The 21899-nt window shown below is 36.8% G+C and overlaps 1 protein-coding gene across 1 annotated transcript in view; it reads right to left on the bottom strand.

Moving 5' to 3' along the window:
• Positions 1-21528, bottom strand: part of TMEM67 (transmembrane protein 67) — a 37207-nt gene extending 15679 nt beyond the window's left edge. Inside the window, exons 1-14 of the mRNA XM_074898727.1 lie at positions 21343-21528; positions 19233-19321; positions 17718-17811; positions 16169-16268; positions 15690-15759; positions 15507-15581; positions 13529-13591; positions 10976-11130; positions 10751-10859; positions 9070-9156; positions 7008-7073; positions 4119-4275; positions 3098-3221; positions 1807-1912 (exon numbers count right to left, since the gene is read on the bottom strand). Coding sequence (XP_074754828.1) covers positions 1807-1912; positions 3098-3221; positions 4119-4275; positions 7008-7073; positions 9070-9156; positions 10751-10859; positions 10976-11130; positions 13529-13591; positions 15507-15581; positions 15690-15759; positions 16169-16268; positions 17718-17811; positions 19233-19321; positions 21343-21526 — 1479 coding nt within the window. The 5' untranslated portion in view covers positions 21527-21528. The remainder of the gene's footprint in view (positions 1-1806; positions 1913-3097; positions 3222-4118; positions 4276-7007; positions 7074-9069; positions 9157-10750; positions 10860-10975; positions 11131-13528; positions 13592-15506; positions 15582-15689; positions 15760-16168; positions 16269-17717; positions 17812-19232; positions 19322-21342) is intronic.
• Between the last annotated feature and the right edge of the window lie 371 nt (positions 21529-21899).

Below are 21899 nucleotides of genomic sequence, written 5' to 3' on the forward strand. Positions count from 1 at the left end.
TACTAGCATGTGCTCTGTAACGCTTAGTGCAGATTTTACCAACAGTAATGCTGGAGATAGATGCCTGCTATCTGCAAAGTTACTAGCTGTACCTAATTATAATCCTTTCAAATGTGAATATTTTTTTTCATTCTGAAAGGAGACACCAAAGGTTTGATACTTTCCCTTTTATCAGTGTGGATTAAAAGTAACTTTAATGTAATGACACCAATATGCAAAATCATAAGCTCTTACATAGCTCAGATATCAAATGTTTTTTTTCCATCTTGAATGAAATAAAAATTGTCATGCAGCATCAAAAGTCCTCCCTCCAACTTAAATATTTATCTAAACTAAGAGCTATTTTGACTTTGGTCTGAAAGATTTGTACAAGGAAGAAAAAACGTTGGTGTTGGTTTTATAACATTCTGGCCTGAGTCTTTGTCACTGTAAGGCTAAAGTTAACACAGGTATGATAATGAATAGTATTTTTAATTCAGTTTAAAAAAAAAGGACAACCCCCTCCAAAACCAATCCCTTCTCCCTCTTCACCTTTTCTTCCCAAAACATTTGTTCCTGTCAGCACTCATTCTATCACCCCACTTGGATTTAAGTCTAAATATGCTCAGTTACTAGAAACTCATTGTTTATAGAACTTGGAATGAAATTCAATGTATCTTTTTACTTGCATAAAAATTGTTAAATGCAACAAGACATCCAAAATTGACAACACCTAAGTACATCAGATGTAGATGTAAGGGTGAAATAGTATAAGAGAAAATAGAGGAACTGAGAACAATTGTTTCTGCCATGGCCATTTGAATGAATTATTTTCTAAAAACAGTGTTGTTTCTGTGGTTAAATGAAGACATAATTTAGGCAGAGAAGAATGTCTGAGTATTTTTTTGATCTTTCTAATTCCCTGTCTCTTCTTTCCTTTCATGCAGCTAATATGGAATGCAAGGAATGATTCTAGCAGCTGAAATTTCTAGCTAGATATCTATCTGTACTGGAAGCCTGAACTGCTGAAGGTTGATAAGCAAAAAATATTAATATTATAATTTTTTTAAATAGCAGAATTATAATTTTACTATATTAAGCTCAACATTTTCAGTTTTTAAAGCAGTGTGATCTAAAAAACAAGGGACAGGAATGGGACATCTGAGCTGCTGTCCATCATGAGAGGCAAAAGGGCAAGTAGAAAATGCCCCTCCTGCATCTGCTACAGCAGAAGTCAGTGGCTTTCAGTAGCGAAAGATCCCCCCATCTGATCTCCAACCATTCTGGCTAGATTTTTGGATTATTTTACTTTAATTCTTAGAGATGTGCTGTAGAATAATACACAGCAGAAAAAACACTAAAGGATGTTTTAGATATATTACCAATATTTTAATTTAAAGTACAGGTGACTTGAAACGTCTGTGTCATAACAACCTTCTCTTAATGCATTGCTTTAAATAAAGATATTCAATTTCTTGCAAAAAATGCTGGTTTCAGAGCATTGCATGAAGAGTACTCTTCCTGTTATTTTCTGTGTGTGTTTTATTTGAACTGTAGCATAATCTAGCATTATACAACCAACTGTAAAATTCTAAGTACTTCAAGTTAAGAAAAACTTTAAATAAATCAAAAATAGTTTGAACTGCTTTGTTTTAAAAGCTTTACATTTTAGTGAAAACTTGCAACTTCAAAACTGAGCAGAACCAGAAAGTGCTTATTAGATTTTTATACCCCCCCCCTCAAAAAATGTTCACTCAACTGGAATTCCCACAGAACTAAAACTATGATTAACAAATCAGTTCAATTAAGATAGCACAAAGATCTCACCATCACACTCTGGGTTTCAGGGTTTTGGACAAGCACATCTGTATAAGCAATAGTAATTAGAGGAGGGTAGATAGTTCCTCTCTGAGTATGGGATACCAGACGAATACTGCAAGAAACAGAGTATTATTTTTAACACAGAAAATGAATGAGTTGCTTGGAAAGTATGAATTGAAACTTGTACTAATAACAAAAAACTAAATGAACAGAACAACCTGATCAATAAAATGAGAATTTCAAACTCAATGACATGGCAATTCACATTTTAAAAGCAACTGGAGTGTACAAAAAAGTGTGTACACAAATATATAAAAAAAGAAGCTGGGAAGGATGGTTTATTTGTAAGAAAATAGCTGAATCAGTCTTTACCTACTGCTCACATTATGAGAGCTGCAAGTGAAGACAATTCCAAAAGTTAACTTTTCCCGAAACTTTACAGAAAGACCTTTTTAATGTGCATTTTTAGGTTTTGGCCTTATCCTTTTTTCGAAGCCAGGGGTGGGAGGGGATTCTCCTAAAATAGATAAGATAATCCTTATTTTTCAAAAATAATGTGGTATGTAATTCTCAGCAAACTGAGTTAGTTCGTTAAATTAATCTTCAGGACGATTACTTGTATGGATCAGTACACAGTGCTACTCAGTAAACTTTTAAACTCAGAAATTGTGAAGAAGAGCTAAAGGAAAAGGGAGATCCCAATTTTTAGACAGTCTTCTCAGAGGAAGACATTATATAAAGAAGGAGAAAAAAAAGAGGTTCTTTCAAAACATATTCCAGCTGAGATTAACCATCAGTAATAACCCTAACAGGCAGTCTCACAATTTCAGTCAAATGACTACAAGCCTATTCTGGATTGTATAACAGAACAGGCAACAGTCTTTAAAAACACTGCAAAAAATAATACTGAGTATGAAATAGCATCCCTGTACAGTCAGCAACATACACATTGAAAAAGAATCAACAGAGGAGCTTTTAGATCTTTCCAGATGACACCTGTTTCTAAGAGGTGACTGAATGTCTGCTAAGGTACATTATGCATACATAATCTGATCCATCCTACCTGGAAAGTAATCACAGTAGTTTTAGCCCCCATAAATCCATGTTGTGTTTTCTCACTCACTCATCAGAACAACCTATAGAAACCTTTGCTATTTTCAAGTGTGCAATGGCAAAAGCAGTACAGGACATACTAGAATCAACATAATAAACCAACTTTCTTTTAAAATAATAAAATGCAGACTGCAGAAAATTGGCTTTATTTGCTATGTATTATATATTACATGCAATTAATCACCTTATTGTTATTTTGCTAGCAATCCGAATTACTCTTGGTAGTTTTCTCAAGTCATTCTCCTTTCCACTTAGCGCATCCACCAAAAAAAAACGACGAGTCAAAAGCCAGTTGTTCATATTACTGCCTTTGAAAAAACCGACAGTCACTTAATATTTAAAAAGAATTAAATCTACTAGAAACAATACCTATAACCGTTTAATATATATAACTGTATTCAGGATGTAGATTATTTTCAATTTAAACAAATACATAATGAAATTAGATTACTTTATTTGTTCATATTATTTATTGGGCTGGTGTATGCAACCAAAGCTTGCACTTAACACTATCAAACTTGCCCAACCTAGCAAATTAGTTACAATAGTTTATTACATGGACAAGGCAGATAGGATACACTTGAATGATCTGTAAATGTTAAACAATTAAATGTAAAGTGTGCCATTCAGATTGGAACAATGTAACCATGACTCAGAAACCCCACCTAGAGCTGATACGTAACTGCTGTTTGAAGAAAAACCCGCCAAAAGGAAGAGATCACGAGGCTTTTAAAAGACCCAATAGGAGAAAAGCACGCCAAGAGACCAAGGCTTCGAGACTTTCAAAAGACCCAACAGGAGGAGGACATGCACCCCAGCAACCCAAATGACCCAATGGAAAAGAGCAGGACAACTATCTGACAGGAGGAGATTGGTTAAAGACGATGGCACAAGAGTATAAAAACCACTGCTTTTTGGAACTCGGGGTGCGTGTGGAGAGTTGCGGCTCTCCATGCACCCAGCGCTGCTTTGCCTATTGCTTCCCACCCTAAATCGATTGAACCCAAATAAAAATATATATTTTTATAAAAATTGGCTTTGTCTGACTATAACAACCATAAAATAGTAAATTCTTAAACCAGAAACAAGTTATGGTGTGTTGTGGTATCTCTAAACCAACTCAATAGCAGTAATTAATACAAATTACTTCTATCTAAAGTTACACGGATTATTTAAACTCACAGAAATGTTACTGACAGTCTTACCTTGATTAACAAACATTTCACTATATTGAAGATTCAAGTTTAAAACTGGCACGGCCCAAAGATATTGTTGTCCATTGTCACCATTATATTCAAGGAATAGGTCATAAAAGATTGGATTAGCAAAATCCAATAAAATTTTGGAAACCGAAACTTTGCACTACAAGAAAAAAAAGTTAAAAAGATCACTTTAGCCATTTAATGCTTTTATCAAGTTGTGGATTCTTCCTTTACAAAATTATCGTGGAATCAGTTTGACTTCTTCACAAAAGACAAAGCATTCCAGCTATTTGCAAGCAATTACAAAGTGCTAACGACTTTATACAAACCTCTTAGAAATTAGTGCAATTGACCAGAATGACTAATGTGGAGAATGAAGCTCTGCTCACATTTTTCAACAGATTAGGAAAATATCCTAGCAAATTTCACAGACATAAAATTTGACACAGCATAAACACTAAAGTCAAGAAACATCAATGCAGAAGTCATGGAGTACTGTGTTTGGTTCTGAACTCACCAGCATGAGAGAGAAATGGAACTACTTGATGTAGTCCAGTACAGGCCACTAAAATGATGAAGGGACTGGACCATCTCTCCTATAAGGAAAGGCTGCGGGAGCTGGGATTGTTAGCCTGGAGATGAGAAGGCTGAGGATCTTATCAATGTGTACAAATATCTGGAGGAGGGCATACAAAACAGCCAGGCTCTTTTCAGTGGTGCCCAGTGACAGGAGGCAATGGGCACACACTGAAACAGGAAGCTCCCCCTGAGCATCAGGAAGCACATTTTCACTGTGAAGGTGACTAAACACTGGCTGAGGTTGCCCAGAGAGGTTGTAGAGTCTTGCCCATTGGAAACATTCAGAAGCTGTCTGAATGATGTCCTGGGCAACCTGCCGTAGGTGGCCCTGCTTGAGCAGGAGGTTGGACAAGATGACCTCCAGAAGTCCCTGCCATTCTGTGATTGTGTAAAGAAATTAAATGTGAAAGAAGGCAGCTTTTTGCATATGTGAACAACCATGCAGTCTTTAAACACTCATGTAACATGTCAACCATGTTTTTTCCAAAGCTGTAGTAAAAAAAAAAGTGATGCATACAATCCATGAAAATAGTTACATTAAAAAATACTCAGGAAGTTAGTATTTATTAGTGTTTGTATTTAAATCCAGTAATATTAATATTTAACAACAGTGTTACTGATTGTTACTGATTTGTTACTAATTCGAGTTGGTGATTTTTGGTGATTTTGATAAGGAATGATTAGGACTAATCAATTAAATGGAATCTCACAGAAATACCCATTTTTATAAAAGATAGTGGTGTAATGTTTTAAGTAGTCATAGAGATGTTGTATTTAGTTTAAAGTAACCTTACAACCAGTTATGCTGCTAGACGAAGTACCCCATTGTTAGACTGTTTTGTAAGGATGATTTATTGCCCTGTAGACCAGGTGTTTTAAAAGTTGCATTGTGAAAGGGTCTCAAAGCATGTTAAAATTGCAATGTGAGCAAAAGTCCTTGAGTCAAGGACATTGGAGGGTCTTATCTTTTGAGTCAGTAGTCCGTGATGGTTGCAAAAGCAGCCCCCCATCTCATTGCATGACCGGAAAGAGGTGGGAATAAGAGAATGAGTTATGGGAATTACCATGTATATGTATGAGAATTTGATTAATATGTATTACTGTATCCTATATAATCAGCATGCTACACTAGTTAGGTGTGCATTGTTGGTGAGACGACTCCCCTATGCACCCAGTCATTAATAAAGGAGTGTCTGCTTCTCTGCATCACATTGGTGTCGATAAGTTCTTTTGTCCCATTTTGGTGACAACAGGTTCAACAGACTCAATATATTAAAAAAAGAATAACCATACTTGACTAGTTCAATGATTCTGAAATACTGAAATATGGATTCAACAACATTAAACAATATGGAAAAGTGAAAATATTTAACAAAGATTTGTTAACATTATTTGGTATTTACTTTCATTTTCAAGGACTAAAGCTTTGACAGCTATTACGCTACAAGACTTTCACACTGCCCAGGTTTATATATTTTTATACTGCAACACATAATGTGGGGAATCGTTTTGAATGTAGATGAGTTAATAATGTTATTCGATATCTAATAATGCTGTGCACACATACAGAGTTTTATAAAAATAAAGATGTTATTTCTCCACCTGTCTGCCAAAGAGACCACCACCTCTCCATTTAACACGTAAGTGACAAAAATTAATGATGTTTATTGCTGGCAGAACCATATCTGTGGCTGATTGAATTTAGCACCCAAGTATACACAAGCTCAAGTGTTCTAGCTCCTTTCCCTTTCCTGGTGTTTAGCAAGGTGCAAAAACTCCAATAGTTTTTTCCATAGTTAAGACAGCTAAAGAATCTCTCCTCTGATGAGTCATTTGTTTGGTTAAAACTTGCCTTCAATCTCTTTACTGAATTCACTGAAATCAGTGCATACTTTAAAGAGTTAACGGACATGGCATGATTGCATATGCCTTCTTTCCATATGAAACCTGGCCAGACATGAAGACAGGAAAATTACAAGTTATGGCAGAAAGTATATGACTGTCAGAACTCAGGCATTGTGTGCTTCCACTGAGAAGTCAGCAACCTCACTAATACAAAAGGCAGTTCAATTTATTTTGATTATCCTTTGTAATAAACAAGTTTTTGATGTATAAATATTCTTTAAAAATACATTTATATCACTCAGTAATAAAGAAATTGAAATAAGCAACAGTTTCACAAGAAAGAAGTCCACATTGCAACTTATAGCTAAACTCCAGAGGTCCTTCAATACGCACTGAACTACTGATGACCTATAAAGTAACTTAATTAAAAATTAATTAAAAAAGAATAGCATCTTATCTCTTACTTACACTTTGTTGATAAGTTGTTCCAAATGTGTAAGCTGCATTCAATTTAGTTTGGGTATCGGGACAAAGCTGAACAAAACATAATTATAATTAGGTTATTTCAAAAGGCATAATTTTCTCACATTACATATTTACAGGTACCCCAAGCAGTTTATGTGTTCAAGGTTCTCACAAAAGATATTTTGTTCTATTTTTTAAGAAGAGAGGGATTGAGTTTGAAGAGTAAACATGATTATTTATTTTACTAATACTGGTGTTCTTAAAATGATGTTTTAGCTTATTCATACTGGCCTAGTATTTTTCATTTCCATCACTGAAGTTGAAATCTGTGGACAGCAGCATCCAACCAGGCAAGATAATCTTTCTGGGGACTGAATGTTCAATGCACTGTTCTGCCTCAAGCTTTATTAGCAGCTTCTGCTAAATCCAAGAATCCCAGGAGTAAAGAACTCCACATTCATATTTTGCCTCCCTTTCTCTTGAGCTAGCATTCTCACAGGATCAAAGTTACAAAGGCAAGTAACAGATTTTTTTTTTTTTCAGTGTAACTGTTACATTTTCTGCAAAGAACAAATTCTAATCAGAACCCAGAAAAATGGACCAAATTCTAACTAAATGAGCATGGCACTTAGTGGAGGGTGTAGCCATTTTCGCAAAATGAAAATCAAGTCTAAATTTACATAAACCACAATTCTATTAGTGTGCAACTGAAATTCTGGGAATTGTTACAATTATGCATTAAGATTGCTTTAGCACTGTGATGTCTTAGCAACATGCACACTCTATTACATTAAAAGACGCTGTGAGTGGAAAAGCTATTCCTTTCCCATTGATTTTGATCACTACTAAAAGCCCTGCATTTAGGAAATTAACGTCTCCCAGTAAACTTTAAAATCTATGTCAAAATATATCATTTTCTATGCACAGTAATTGGCTTAGCAACCTGTTTTCTCAGACACTAGTTTTCTTTCACAGTTTGAGAGGCAGATGTAAGACAGTTCATCCTGGGGCAATAACAAAAGAAATAGCAGTCACTATCTAAATCCTGAATGTCAGCTGTTCTTCTGTAGATACTGGAGCATTTGAAGTGACGTGCTCCATGAATAGCCTGGAAACGGGGACAGACAATTCCCAATTGTTCTTGCTAGTTTTTCTATTGTTGCCTGCCTAGGGAACTGCTGAGTGCCTAGATCACCACTGGACTGCTAAACAAATTTTACTCTGTAATGTGCTTCACAGCTGCCAATTTCTGTTAATTGTTAGGCTAATTACTATTGCACTTTCTACTTGCTGCTTACTTGCGTTTTTCACACCCTATCTATAGAGCATGGTACTGCCGAAGTAGAAGGTGTGTGTGCCACTGAAATCTGAGGGTAGAATGTCCAAGGGTCTGTGAATCTTCTGGCCACTGTTGCCCATTTCTATTTAAAGACTCCAAGCGAGTTTTTAAAACTTTCTGTTATGAAAAAGCCAGGCAGATCCTGGCCAAAGTGTACATTTTTAGATTTAAACCCAAAAGAAATAAGCAAACAAAAAATTCCAAGAGAAAAAAGGAAAATGGGGTGGTAGCTCAGTTTTCCTACCTCTCTTAGCAACGACATAACCACTGATTTGCTTAGGTGTGAAAACAGGTGACAGCATCTAATAGGGACATACTCCTATATAGAATCATCTATAATTGTATGTGGGCTGAGAGCTAAAGAATATGCTTTTCTTGACAAGAAAAAGAGGGCTAATAATAAATTACGTACATGGGTAACTGCATGCTGAATGGAAGAAAGAGATGGTTGGTTCCAAATGACTGGTGCTGTTTCTCAGAAATTTCAAAAATTCCAAATTTATATTGGTCCAATGGATGAAGGCAATGTTGCTGAATTTATACTTTTGATTTTGTAGAGATCATCTCGAGCAAGAATGAAGAGCTATTTTTCCCCTAATCTAGTTCTATAGTTATCTTGTGAACTGTCACTAGTATAGTAACCAAACTCCTGACTTTTGTTTTGATTTGGCTAAAGGCAATCAAAATGTTATAGTATCAACAAAAGATAACTAAAATCAAAGATACCTGTAAGATGCCTCCTTCCAAGCTTTGCCATTTAAGGAAGTTTCCTGCTGCATCAAATGAGGCTGCAATAAATTGCAGCTTTACATCCTGATGATGAAAAAAGATAAAGAAACAATGAAACTGCCATGAACATACACATTTTAGGGACTGCTGTCTCATCATTTGATGCTTCCCTAAAACTTTCATCACAATCCTTCATCTTTCCCCCTTTGATTTTATGTTTTTAATCTTGGGTTTGGTAGTTTACTTTTTTAAAAAAGCATACATTACCATTCTTCTACAGCTTCACTGGTGATGTGGAAAAAGTTCCAAATACTTCTACACAGGTAGACATGCCCTAAACTAATCAGAAATCTATGTAGATTTCTAATGTATACCAGGCTGGGATCTTGAGGGCTTCAAGGACCTTCAGTGTTAGGAAAAATAGTGAGTATTTTAGTTGTTAAAACAACTGCTGCATTGCAACGTTGTTTAATTTAAAACATGAAATTTTAGAATATGGCTGAAAAAAACATTATTTTAGAGTCAGTAAGAAAACACGATAAATTTAGCAGCATAACTGACAAACAGGTTATCACTAGCACTACTTACTTTCTGTGATTAGTGTAACTTGAATAAGCTATTACAATTTTACAATTTACAATGAATCTGTAAAATAACACACTTTACTATTCGATCTACTGTTTGATTCCTTCTTAAAATTGTGCTTGCCAGTCAACAAACTACTTAAGCAGTCCATCCCTTCCAGGATGGTTTTGTTAACACTGAAATGATTGTTTTTCCTCATCTCTTCTTCTTTTTTTTTTTTTCCCTAATTCACTGTAGGAAAAGGAAAAGGCTGCAGTAATACACCAAATCCATCTATGATACAACTCAGCTTGTAGAGATTTGTAACAGAAATATTAAGGTTGATATAAATGAAGTAGGGATAGAAATGCAAGTGTAAGCATCAGAAACAACAAAAAGAAAGGGTTAAACATCACATAGCAATAATGAAGAACATTGTTCCTAGCAGTAAAGCTAGAGAAATGGGTTGTGATAAATCCACAGCACAGACAACTTGTCAGCAAAAGACCCTGCCTGTACCAGGAGAATAGCAGCAAAGTTACAGCACATCACATATACCCCTCTTTTTCCAATGAGCTCACCAGGAAAACTGACAAAAGGATGCATATATTTCAAACAAAGGAAAAAGAAGAAGACCAATTTTGCCTCAGATTTACAGACATTAAACAAAGGAGAGTGCCAAAAAACCTAGTAACTCCTGAGGGGTATAAAAGATTTGTCTAATTACTAGTTCATTGCTGCCAACCCAGAAGAACCTTGGGGACACAAGAAGGACTTAATAGCTGGCATCCCTTATTCCTTGTGTCACACACAATTGATCCTGGTCAGACCACCCAGGCAAGCACATCTTGGCTTTATGAGAATGTAGGTATGAGAGTGTGAGGAAAACAAATGCGTGAGTGAGTGAATGTAAGTCAGTAAAATCATCTTACATTGAGATTTTTTACGTAAATACTGCCTTCCTCTTCTGTAAGATCTCACACCGAGTTTTGTTACACTAACTGCGTAAAAATTATCTTTAGTAGAGCCACATCTGTAATAAATCTAATCCTCTTTATGTGATGATGTCCTCATCCTAATGTCTGCTTCTCCACGTCTACTACCCAACACCTACCTTATCTGTTCCTTTAAAACTGAAGATTGTAGGGAAATGATTTGCCTCGAGCACTTGAGATGCTAATCCTGGTTGATCACCGTAATATAGCCATGGAAGATTATGCCGCCTGAAAAATTATAACGTTTTGTCTAAAGGAACAATGTTTTGAACCAAAGAACATTTAGAATAACAATTTCAATAAAACATTATCAAAGACCGAAAGTTATGGAAATGGCAACTTACCAGAAGGCTATTGAATGAACGATGCCTAGCCTTGCTGTATTGACATAAATATACTGAAATAAACCACAGGCATCAGTAACCGAAGAACTCAATGAGTTCATATTCATCACACACATATTTCCAAGAGCTTGGCATGCTGTTAGATTAGAGTACAACTGCAGTGGAGAAACACAAGAACACAGAAAAGTATTTATTTACCCCTCCTTTTGGTGAGGCAGTCATAAAATTAATGTTACCTTTAATAAGCCACTCCTAAACTGTCATTTTTACTTGAAAGTAATTTTATTTTGTCAACACCTAATATTTTCTCCCAGCTATTCAGGTTCCATATTTTTATAGGTCTGCAGATGGCAGCATGAAATCAATCCTCGTAGTTTTACAGTTTATTTTAGTTGCATCAGCTAGATGGTATGATGTGACAGAAATGTCAAAATCTGCATTTAGAAAACGAAGTAAGAATCAAAATGTTTAACACCACTTAGGCGGTATGACAGAGATGACTCCATCAAAGACCTAAGACTGACAACTACAGTTGCATGTATTGCAAATATCTTCTTTTCAGTTTTAGTACTTTTTCTATTCTGCTGTTCCTAAGCTATGTTGTGTTTATACCATTGTTCAATTTTTGTAAGCAAACCATTGCCATGATAGGCAAAAGCGGTGCCTGGCTTCTGTGCGCAGCCATCACTGCACTAGTATTAACTTGCCACCACCTATTGCCTTTGTGTGGGTCAGATTGGCAGCTGCACGTTACACTCAGGCAGCACCTCTGAAGAGCTGAGCAGGCTGAGGCAGACAAACAGGATAAATTTAGGTAAGTGATGAGGACAGTCTCACTTTGTAAAAAAGAATGGGATAAATAGGACAATACATCTCAGAGTTGTGTGTATGAGATGGTAATGGGAGCAGCCACAAAAGTGATTGGGGAAAATACTGAGCAGAAGTCTGCTGAAATACTGACAGAGAGAATGTCTGCCAGCCTGGGAATCAGGCCTGGGAATCAGAAACATCCTTGAGAAGTGCAGCTGGGTACCTCAACACCAGAGACATTTTGAGATGTCACCAATAAACACAAAACCACAGAACTGTAACAGCTGCTTATCATCTGGAAAAGTGAAAAATAGTCTGGAAAAGAGGAAAAAAAATTCTAAAAAAGTAGCAATTGGCAACTGCTATTGGCTGTTCTAGCTGAAAGAGTAGAAAAACAGTCTGGAAAAATAAAAACTGGTTTGAGAGAATATAAAATATCATCATCTATTGGCTGCTCCAGGTGGTGCTGTCCGATGCTGCCTTATGTCTCTGTGATATAGAAATTACTTACTTATACCCAAAATGAAGAGTGAATCTGTCCCTGTCAGTCTGTCTGTCTGTCTCTCTCACAAACACACACACACAGACAGAACTTCCCCTGCACAACCTTTTCTATGAGCATTCCTAGGCAAGTTATGGCCTAGGAGCACTGCTGGGGACAGCTGGCTGACTCCAGACTCGTGATGTGGGTCATCTTCGAAGTGAGACTTCATCTGTCATCAGTTTCAAGGCTCCATTCCTGGGAGTGGTTTGATGAGCACTGCACTGGCACTATTTTGAATAATATATATACATAGGTGTGGATATAGGTAATTGATGATAAGTGTATTTGCTGCTTTACTAGTGATAATTTTGTAGTAACATGTAATATTGAAATATATGCTTGCTGCTACTATTGATTGCTGCTTCCATTGGAATACATATATAGTTGCTGATTAATCGTAAGTATACTTACTTTACTAATAGTAATTTGTAGTATTCTGTAATACAGAAATGTAGGAAACAAAGACTCCATGTGCTTGTGGATTAAGGAATTCTGCAAATCCACTGTTGTGATCTTTATACACCTGTAGGCCAGGTAACTCTTTGGGTTGTGATAGATTAGGAGAAAATGTAGGGCCTGAGAAGTTAAAATCTGATTTTGAGGAGAGTAACATGGACAGAAAATGAGGATGTGTGGTAAAAAGGAGGCAGGGGCATACCCCCTTCACAAGTGTGCATGATTCTGTTGCTGCAGCCACTCTTCCACCCATGACTACTGCCACCTGGAGTAACATATAGGTAAATAACACTTGCATACATAAAGGAAAGCAAAGCTAAAAAGGATGGTTCTACGATTATCCTTCTCCATCACAAATCAAATTGAGTAACTGAAAGCCAAATAAGAGGTAAGGACCAGTTGATGATCAATATCGAATATGTAAGAAGTTAATTTTCTGAGCAATCCCTTACTGGATATACTCAAGAACAGTTCACATACCTACTTACTATTGCAGGATTTTTTCTTTAACCCCTTTTACCTTGTGAAGATTCCAACCCTGGACACTTGCATTAACATTGACTAGTGCTCAATATTCTTTCTAAACTTTCTATACATATATTTCTTTCTTATTTACTGTCATCTCAAAATAAGATTCTTTAAAAATAAGCAAGCTAACTTCCAAAAATGACAAGTTCCATGCTTTTACACAGAGTATCACTTCTGTATAGAAAAGCAAACTGCAGACATTAAATGAAACTCACCCAACAGGCAGAGGCTGATGACTGCAGGTTTTTCAGAAACCATACTGATGTCAGTGTTATACCCTGTAAATAAGGAACTACTTCACTGTCTTTGTTCAGAACAATTTATCCATAACGTAAGAGCCTGGAAAACTGTCAGCTAAAAGATGCTATTTTTTTTTTCCTAAGAGCTTTCTGTCCTTTGTAAATGTCTCAATCAAACCAGCTCAGTTCAAAACACAACCATAAGGCAATAATATCTTTCACTTCACTAAATTTGACAAAATATACAGAACGAGCAGAAATATTTAAGTCTGGTATATGGATTCTGTGACAAGGTAGTTTTGTTTACTGTAAAAAGGAAATACTAATGATTTCAAGGGTAAGGTGTTGACTGGGTTGTAAATTTAACTCGACTACATTTGCTAAATTAATTATTTCACAACTGCTTTTTATAACTACTCATACTTGAACTAAACACAGCTTTCATACATACTGTAAGCAACTGAAGAGGCATGTTTTCAATAAAATATTATTTAGAATATGACATTTTCAGAAAGCAAGGCCGATATTTGCTGTCAGGAAAACTGAAGACTGCGTTTTGCTTTGTTTCAAGCAGTGGCCTTTAACATTAACTCAGTTAAGAACAAAATACATTTATTAGCCACATAGCATTTCTTGAATTCAGAACTACTTGGAAAATGGTCCTAACTTCAAGAAGATTTCACTGATATATGAAATGTTAAGAAATTTAGCACATAACTAGTAAGATGGTTAGTAGTAGTAGGCCTGAGTTGTCTGTTTAAGCTAAGGAGTTTCTGAGCTGTGGGAACAAAGAAAGAAACTCGCATAAACATAGATAGAGGTCCCAAGGACAGAAGATGTGGAACCATGGTGACAGAATATAATGTAAATTTTATGACCCAAAGGAGTAGGCCCAGGCCCTGGCAACAGAAGATAACGGACATCACACTTCAGATAAGGTGGGCAATGAAGGATTTAGTCAGAGGGATCTGGCTTTTAGGGGTTGGTGATGTCAAAATTGGGGAAGAGGTGACTAGGAAGACTGCTGGCCTTCTTCTTGAAGACCCCCGAAGACCCCCACCAGGAGGCAATGTGCAGGTGCAAGACTGACATAATTGTTTTAAAACTGCTGATAAAGTTTTTTTGACTAACCACACCTTAATAGTAAATATGTATGTTTGTGTTGTGCAATCCTATGAATAGGTATAAGGTACCTGCATTTAAGTGGTAAATCTAAGGGGGCTTGGTGTGCACGCTTGTGGAGGAGCGATCCTCCGTGCACCCAGCACTGCAATAAAGAATGCCTGCTTTCGAAAGCTCTGATTCTGAGTCTCAGAGAGTTTTTCTTCAACTGGCTTTTTGGTATCATCACAACTTATAAAAGTTCATTAGCTAAAACACTTAAAATACCTTCATTCTTCTCAATAGAACATATTTGCATTCATCAGCCAATTCAAGGAGTTCAACAATTTCATACACAATCTCAAATTGCATAGGTGTCCATTTTCTTCTATCAGCAATAACCATCTGACAATTAAAAATGTCCTTTCAATCCTTATATCTTCTTTCAAATATTTTATATAAATATCAAACACATATAAAAAAAAAAGGAAAGAAAAAGCCCAGAGGCCCTCATAGACTTCTCAGAATGTCTTTGTGATACAAGAGTGTGTTAGTGTGTTTTAAATACATATAAGTAATACAACAGACCACATGCTACTTATTTTGATACTTAATCCATGTAAATTACTTCCTTTCTTCAGCTTACAAGAGGGCATGAATTTTCTTAAACATATTCCATTACAACAATGTTTGTCTGGTCTCCATGTCTACAGTCTATCTTGATACATATCACCTTGCAATCACTGTGATCAGACAACAAACCACCACCTTTGTTTTTCAGGAATGGAATTTAAAAGACTTAAGTAAACTAAATAATGAGATAGCATGAGAAAGTTTTAGAATAAACACTTACCAGCTGCCCAAAACGAACAGTTGCAACTCCCTTTGGAGGTAAACTTTCACTGGCACTGAAACACAATCCCCCAGTCTGGGTCAAAAAAAAAAAAAGACATTTATATACTTATCAACATATCTTTTCCTGAGCTTCAACAGAATAAGCATTCTTGTACTTGCTTGTAAGTACTCTTGTACTTACTAAAATGTTTGGGCTGCTGCAGTCACAAGACTTGCTTACATTGATGAATGTTTGTTCACACCTTACACACCTATGGATCACAAACGTGAAGAATTCACTTAAAATGTAGTTAAATATGAGATTTAGTATTTAGCGAAAGCCAATTTCATACTATGCTCAAGAACACTATCAGCATCTACACTAGCTCGAACTGAAATCAAAGGACATTACCGATTTGTTTCTATTGTCAGTGAAGTAGAAAATAAATGAAACAGTTAATTATCAAAATAACAATTCTGTTTCTGCTTCCAATCCAAAACCGGCTTTTCAGTCACACTAAAGTAAAACTAAGAAAAAAACTAAGCCGCTGGTCATATAAGGACTTCAGTGAACACAAAACATGGGGTTGAGGATTTCCAATTCACTGCTTTTAAAACTGTCAAGCCAAAATACCCAAATGACACGTTCAAATTTATCATCACAAAAGGCGAAACACTCACCTATTTCCTGACGCATCTGAAGCAGAGAACGATTGCTCACTTTCATTACAATGTATGCACAATGCTTCATTAAGCAAGATGCCATCGATAGTTCTTTCCACTAAGTGGAAAAGAAAAGCAACTGTGGTAAAATTGCATGATGCACAGAATGTCACAGAAGCTCAGCAAAGTGTGAAAAAATAACGCCTAAGCAGATCTCAAATAAATGCAAAAATTTTATTAAAAAAAAAAAAATCGAGTACAACTTATAAATAACATCCACTATAAATGCACATTCATGTACATATATGTGCATTGTTTATAGCTATGTACACGCAGTTTAGTTTTCATGAGAAATGCAATATTTAATGTCCAGTTTTGCTGTTCCTTTGCTATTTATTTTGAACCAAATTTCAAACCAAGGCTTCACTGCAAAGCTAAAACTCAAAACATCAAGTTTACAAATTACGGAAAAAAAAAATAATTTTATTTTCATCTGAAATGATTCATGCAAATGTCACAAATTCAAAGTTTCAAAACTGCATCTTCCAGCAATTAAATAATTTCACAAGAGATTTCAAGTCTAATTATATTTTAAAAAAAGATACAAAGAGAATCAAAAGAATTACAATATTAATGTTCTTCCTGCATGTTAATTTATAGAATCAGCTTTGCTGTCAATATTTTGGCATAAAGGCTTGTAATGTATTTTGTAACTCTCATAAAGTTTAAGGGAGATGATTGGTATTCACTCTTTTACAGATTCCTAGGAAAATTTTAAATTAATGATCTGGAAAACCAAGATGGACATTAGTAATACTTACGCAAAGAATTATAGGTACACAGAAAGTCTTCTCTATCCTGTGTCTTTGAAAATAAGGAAAACTAGAGCCCCCAAGAGTTTTTCTGTTTTACAACCTTGACGAAAATTATACTTTGCTCTTAATTTTTTACTATACAAGATAAGCAAAACTATAGTTAACACAGACACTAAAGTTAACATTAAAATTGATTTTCTGTGTTTACTGAAATTCATCTGCACCTATTAGAGAAAGAGGCACAGATATAGGGAAGCATGTCACAGGAAATCACAGCTACAGGCATATCTGTGCCTATATCCACATAATCCACTGATATTAATGCACAGTAGTCAAGCTTTGCTTGCTCAAGCTATTCTGTTCCACCTACTCACATACGTGTAATTCCTATACTGCGAAGTACCTATGCATTATATACTTCAAAATATTTTAATATTTTCCTAGTCTATATTGACATTGTTTTATTCCCATTTTAATGTCTCCACCCAGTGTCAACCAGCTTAAAGGAAGTGATATACCAGTATTCATTTTTTGAATGTTTGTGTAATTGTTTTTATCGCAGTGAACAATGGCACAGAGTAATCTGTTGTCTCTCAGGAATGATGTTTAAGATCAAGAGGAATGTTGAATTTTTTTAAATTAGAAATTAAACATGTTAAATTTCCTTTCTTATTTAACAGTAGAGCATGTCTTACTGAAGTCAAATATCTAAAACAAGCACTAATATCTCATAACTTCCACATAATTCTTACCTAATATTTCATTATTAAGGCATTTACATTTTCCTTCTGAAGTTAGGCCTTTAGGGCAAATAATACAATTCCACCCATCTTGAGTAACGCCGCTCTAAAATAAAATGTAAAACTATTATAATTTTCAAAAAAATAGACATCGCCCAATATCTGTGAAGAATGCCTGATCTGGATGTTACTGACTAGAAAATGTGTTCAGATACATCAATAACATTCATGAAGCTTTTCAAGATAAAAAAAGGTTAAACAATCTAGAAAAAGTAATTCCTATGCAGACGTAGACTAAAAAGAAGTGTTCTTAAGTTTTTCTGAACCCATTACTTAGCATCCTTTAGAGAAGATAAGAGTTGATTAAAAGTGGAAGGTTTAAAAAAAGATATAGAAGTTCTACACTGGAAAGAAGTAACCAGTAAATGTAACAATGCATACTTACATTTGCATATAAATATACAGAAGTAATGGAAGTGGAGGAGTTTTAAGGGAAGCAGCTAATGTAACTGCATGAAATTTTGCACGTACCCCAACAGTTCACATCCACACTTATTTTACGCTATGAAGTAGCTGTACTACATATCAAAACCAGTGAGGAAAATGAAGAACCTCACGTGATACTGATGTTATTCCCTTCTGCACTATTGTTTTATCTTTGCATAAGCCTTGCCATAGGATCAAAGACAAATGCCACCATTTGAGAAAGAGAAAGAAACAGCAGCATGATCAAAACACCAATGGATATTTGTCAATGTCTTTGTCTAATGCAGCAAGAAGATGGAAACAAGAGGGAAATAAACTACCTTACCCATTAGCCACTGAATACTTAACTTGTGAAACTAAGATGATCTCTTGAGAGTTCTTCTACAGTTACTGGAGAGAAAGAAGTACTCAGGAAGGCTTTCACCTAAAAAGTTGGTTTTGCTGGAGAAAAATTACTTCTCTATTCTAGTGAGAAAAAGCTGGTTGAGCCTGGTGTCTCTGCCTCAATGCTGTCAATATGACCCAAAATTATAGCTTAATTTGTCAAGAAAGGTAGAGAGAACTGACCAAACTACAAAGATATATATAATTAAAGTAACATAATAGCAACAGCTCACATTGAAGTAAAAAGACAAAGTATCAGGGACTACGAGGATACGACCTAAATATTACAATTTTATATAATAATCAAGTAAGTTACCTATGAGCTGAAAAACATCTTTGGCATTCTATAAAACAGTCATCTCTGAGCAAGGATAACATAACATGAAGCAGAAAAGAAAAGCAGCAGAAGGAAAGGAAACATTTAAAATACTTTGTCTGTGGGGTCAAATTTATTATTAAAAGATGCCTACAAAATAGTAAAAAACATTTCTAAAGAGAAAAAAATTACTTCCTATAAGCATGGTCTTAAAAATTCCCAAGCAAAGACTATTATGCAAAATGATTTTAAATTAATGAAACATAACTTGCAGTCAGGAGGAAATTTCAAATTTAAAAAGCATTATTTTTATGGCAACATACGGTAAGTTCAATACTTACCATATTTTCTGGGCATTTTTCACAAATCATGGAGGATCCACCATTACTAGAAACCATTCTGTATCCTGGCTGACATACACATGAACTACCTGGAAAAAAAACCAAATGGAATTTTTTTTTTTTTTTTTTTTACAGAATACTGAGAACAGCTGCTATTGTTCTCAAGAGATCAATATAGATTATTAGATGGACAAATAAAACACCAGAGTGAGAAGTGCATGAAAATCATCTTGCTTTTAAAAAAATGTTCAGGTGACAGTTTGCACAAAGACGTTACTAGGTTGACTGATACACCCTGGTGGAACAGGAACCAGAGCTTGTGTTTTTTATGGGTTTTTTTAAACTAAACTGTTTCAGTTGGTCTAATAACAGATATAATCTCTCCCTCTACATCTTGCCACAGTGCCATTCTTAGCCCATTCTCTCTACAACACCAGCATTATATATTTGTACACAGTTTTTATCTTTTGAAGAGGCAGTCAGTCCTAAAACCAAAATACGTTTATATGCAAAGGTTCTTCAAAATACAACTGTTGCTTGTAAAGCTATTTTAAACCCAAAGCTTTTAAAATTGTGCATGGGGATCAAGTTTTATATTGAATGGTTTTCAGCCAATAACAGAATGTACTTAACATTTAGTATGAAATTGAAGTAACCACTACTTTCATGGCACATCATAGTGCACACCTGCTAGTGCTCAATAACTTTCTTCAGAAACTTTTTCAGACTCACTATCATGGATGGACCTCTCTCTGTATTTTTAAAGACATACTACAAACCAAAACTAATTCTATGTACTAATGAACTGTATTTATTATTAAAGCTTATTGAACTGTGCATGTAAAAAACCATGTAAAATTATGTGAAAAGTTTTATAACCTTAAAGTACATCCTCATGAGACCAGTTTTACAGGAATATGATTTGTCAAAATGATCAACCATTCATACTTAACTGTAAAGAAGAAAAAGCCTGATACGATTAGATCAATGAAGAGACTTGAGTTGTGACATTCACTGTGTCAGTACCTAAATTTTGAGGCATGTTGCTTCAAAGCAGAATCCACAGTGATGAGCCAGCCATGGAGTGCATGGGTAGACTTGTGCAATCCCAAGTGGAATTCAGATGAGATGCAAACAGCTGACTGAATGACAGCTACCTACACTGCTCCAGTCAGATGGTGCAGAAAAAAATAAATCCTTGACCTACCCCTGGAATTTATATTTCCTTGAAGCCCTTGAGTTAGAAAATTCAAGCCTAAAAGGGAGTTATGGATTTAGACACCCACATTCTCAGGAGGTCTGAAAACTATTAAAGTGCATTTTTTCTTCAAGTAAACTGTGGTGTTACTCTTTTATGCCATGATGGTGGTGGAACCAGATTTTACACAGCAGTTGTGAACAGAGCCATCCAGATCATGGCACCTGACTGAGGTACCAGTCCTGAAGAGATGCTGTTGGGTCTCAGTCTTGAATTTGTTTCTCTACGCTAAACACTCAACTCCAATTTCTCTAGGACTGTCTATTTATAAAAGATGGTCACTATCACACCATCTTAACTCCTAAAGAAAGCGAACTACCATCTGCATTTTTCATTTAGGACTGTCAAAGTGTGTGGTGTATGCTCCAAATTCCCACATGGGATTTGGATTAGTGTGCGCACTGCCTTAACATCTCAGGCATTCAAGATCTGACCAGTAGTTTCAAGTTACGGAAGTGTTCAAGAACATAAATTCAGGGGCATATGGAATTTTTACTGATGAAAAAGTGAGTACCTATAACCATACAAATGCCTGAAGAAAGAAGGATCATTAAAAAAAGTCCTACAGACGTTTCTCCGGGATGTTTATCAAACACGGGTATTGAAGTTGTGCTGTGGCCACTTATGTCTTTGCGGGATCCTGCTCCTTTTCGCTGCCTTTTCAGACTTTCCCCTAAGGACTGCCGTTTTACCGCCAAAACCCGAGCCCAGGTTTTGCATCTCCCGCGACCGGCGGGCGGATTTCAGCGCGGAGCTGCCTGAGCTCCGCCGCTCCGCCGCCCCCCGCCCCCAGCACGGCCCCGGGCCCGGGCAGCGCCGCCTCCCCCCGCGCGGCAGGGCCGGGTCGCTCACCGCCGGCGCTCTGTCGCTGGTGGGCTCCGCAGGGCCCGCAGGCCAGGCGGGAGATATCGAAGTAGCGGGCGTCGCCGCAGTCGGCGGGCCGCTGCAGCGGGAGGGAGAAGCCGCGGGCGGGCGGCAGCGCCGCCGCCATCGCCAGGAGCAGCGCGGCGGCGCCCCAGCGCGGCGGCGTCGCCATGGCTACCCGCGGCCTCCTGCGCCGCCCGCGTTGTACGGCGAGCGCGAGGGGCCCGCCCCGGCAGGCAGAGCGCTCGGGCGGGGGGCGGCGCCCGGCCGCGGCGGAGGGTGTGGGGTATCGGCCACGGAGCGGCCGGGACGGGGGCCCGGGCGGGGCGGGGGAGCGGCAGGCACCGAGCAGCTGCAAACAGCAACGGAGTTGGGAGGGTTCTGTGTGGCTTGCTTTAGAACGTGGAGCTGGACGAGGTCAGCAGGCAGAAACAGAGTAAGACAGGAGGCCGGGTTTGCGTTTTCTGGTGCCTCATCCCTAAAACTGGCATGCAGCGTATAATATGGATCTAATATTTGTGTTATTTCCCCCTGAGGGGAAACTG

Source organism: Athene noctua, chromosome 2, assembly GCF_965140245.1.
Source record: "Athene noctua chromosome 2, bAthNoc1.hap1.1, whole genome shotgun sequence".
NCBI classification, from domain to species: Eukaryota; Metazoa; Chordata; class Aves; order Strigiformes; family Strigidae; genus Athene; species Athene noctua.